A 2,001-nucleotide genomic window follows, 5' to 3' on the forward strand; every position below is an offset into this window, starting at 1 on the left:
ACAAAACAAAAAAAAAACAACTAAAAAAAAAAAAACCCACGTAGCAACAATGCTGTTTACCCACTTCCTCCAAAAGGCGTGTGTGACCTGTTGCTGGAAGGGGAGATACAAAGGCTTCCCAGTGGCTGCCTGGGCCGCCCCCGGGCCCGCCTCCCCCGCCGAGCCGTCCCGGTGCTCCGAGCCCCCGCCCCGTTTCATGCAAAACCAGGGGTAGAGACTTGTCCTCAGTGGCGGAGCCGCCGCGCGCTGATTGGCCGGGGCGAACACATTTATTCCCTGACAAGCCCCCATCACATGGATGGTTGTCTATTAACTTGTTCAAAAAAGTATCAGGAGTTGTCAAGGCAGAGAGAGAGAGTGTGTGTGTTTGCAAAAGGGGGTAAAGTAGTTTGCTGGCTCTTTAAGACCGAGGTAGAGAGAGAGAGAGAGAGCGAGCGTCAGGCAGAGAAAAGGGAAAAAGGAGGAAGAAGAAGTTTTTTAAAATCGAGGCTCCGGCGGTAATAATAGCAGTTATTAGCATTATTAATCCATCAGCGAAGAGGAAGATCCTGATCTTGATCCAAGTGTGGTTTTGGGGAGTCCCCCTCCCCCCTTTCCTACCCCTCCCTAGGAAAAAAAAAAAAAAAAAAAAAGTCCGGCTCGGGACTTCGCCGCGGCTGCTCCTCGCTTCTCCGCTCACGGCTGGGTCCAGGCAAAAGTAGTTTGAATGTACAACATGATGGAAACCGAGCTGAAGCCTCCCGCCCCCCAGCAAACTTCGGGGGGAGGCACAGGCAACTCCAACTCGGCCGCCAACAACCAGAAGAACAGCCCGGACCGGGTCAAGCGCCCGATGAACGCGTTCATGGTGTGGTCCCGCGGGCAGCGGCGGAAAATGGCCCAGGAGAACCCGAAGATGCACAACTCCGAGATCAGCAAGCGGCTCGGGGCCGAGTGGAAACTTTTATCCGAGGCGGAGAAGAGACCCTTCATTGACGAAGCCAAGCGGCTCAGGGCTCTGCACATGAAGGAGCACCCGGATTATAAATACCGACCCCGGAGGAAAACCAAGACCCTCATGAAGAAGGATAAGTACACGTTGCCGGGGGGCTTACTGGCGCCGGGCACCAATACCATGACGACTGGGGTAGGGGTTGGGGCCACCTTGGGAGCTGGGGTGAACCAGAGGATGGACAGTTACGCGCACATGAACGGCTGGACCAACGGAGGCTATGGGATGATGCAAGAGCAGCTCGGCTACCCGCAGCACCCGGGCTTGAACGCGCACAACGCGGCGCAGATGCAGCCCATGCACCGCTACGACGTGAGCGCCCTGCAGTACAACTCCATGACCAGCTCGCAGACTTACATGAACGGATCGCCCACCTACAGCATGTCTTACTCCCAGCAAGGGACCCCCGGCATGGCCCTGGGCTCCATGGGCTCGGTGGTCAAGACGGAATCCAGCTCCAGTCCCCCCGTTGTCACTTCCTCCTCTCACTCAAGGGCTCCTTGCCAAGCTGGGGACCTTCGGGACATGATCAGCATGTATCTACCAGGTGCTGAAGTACCAGAACCAGCTGCCCCAAGCAGACTTCATATGTCCCAACACTACCAGAGTGCACCTGTTCCTGGCACAGCCATTAATGGCACACTCCCTCTATCACATATGTAAGACAAAGGGGCCGGGGGGGGGCGGGGGGTGCGGGGAGGGGGAAAGGAAAACTAAACAAAACAAACAACCAACAAAAAAAAAACTTTTAATAGAAATTCTGGACTTTTTCTTTTTCTTTTTTTTTTTTTTTTGGACTATTTTTGTACAGAGAAAACTCGGGGCGGGGGGGGGAGGGAAGGGGAGGGAAGGGTGCGTGCGGGGGGGGGTGTCAGAAATTAAACCGACAAGGAACTTGTATAGATCTCGGAGGGGAAGCGACTACACAAAACTTTTAAAAAGTTCTAGTGAAAACGGTAGGAACTTTGCAGAAAGTTTGCAAAAGTCTTTACCAATAATATTTAGAGCTA

At 53.8% G+C, this 2,001-nt stretch overlaps 1 protein-coding gene across 1 annotated transcript; it reads left to right on the forward strand.

Annotated features, from left to right (window-relative positions):
* Positions 1-227: 227 nt before the first annotated feature.
* SOX2 (SRY-box transcription factor 2) lies at positions 228-1,665 on the forward strand. Its single transcript, XM_063339790.1, has one exon. The coding sequence runs from the start codon at positions 707-709 to the stop codon at positions 1,652-1,654; it is 948 nt and encodes a 315-aa protein (XP_063195860.1). The 5' UTR covers positions 228-706; the 3' UTR covers positions 1,655-1,665.
* Positions 1,666-2,001: the final 336 nt, after the last annotated feature.

This window comes from Chroicocephalus ridibundus, chromosome 6, assembly GCF_963924245.1.
Source record: "Chroicocephalus ridibundus chromosome 6, bChrRid1.1, whole genome shotgun sequence".
Classification (NCBI taxonomy): domain Eukaryota; kingdom Metazoa; phylum Chordata; class Aves; order Charadriiformes; family Laridae; genus Chroicocephalus; species Chroicocephalus ridibundus.

What these genes read in the sequence shown, in the direction of transcription:
- SOX2 (XM_063339790.1), top strand. Translation starts at nt 707, where the DNA reads ATGTACAACATGATGGAAACCGAGCTGAAGCCTCCCGCCCCCCAGCAA.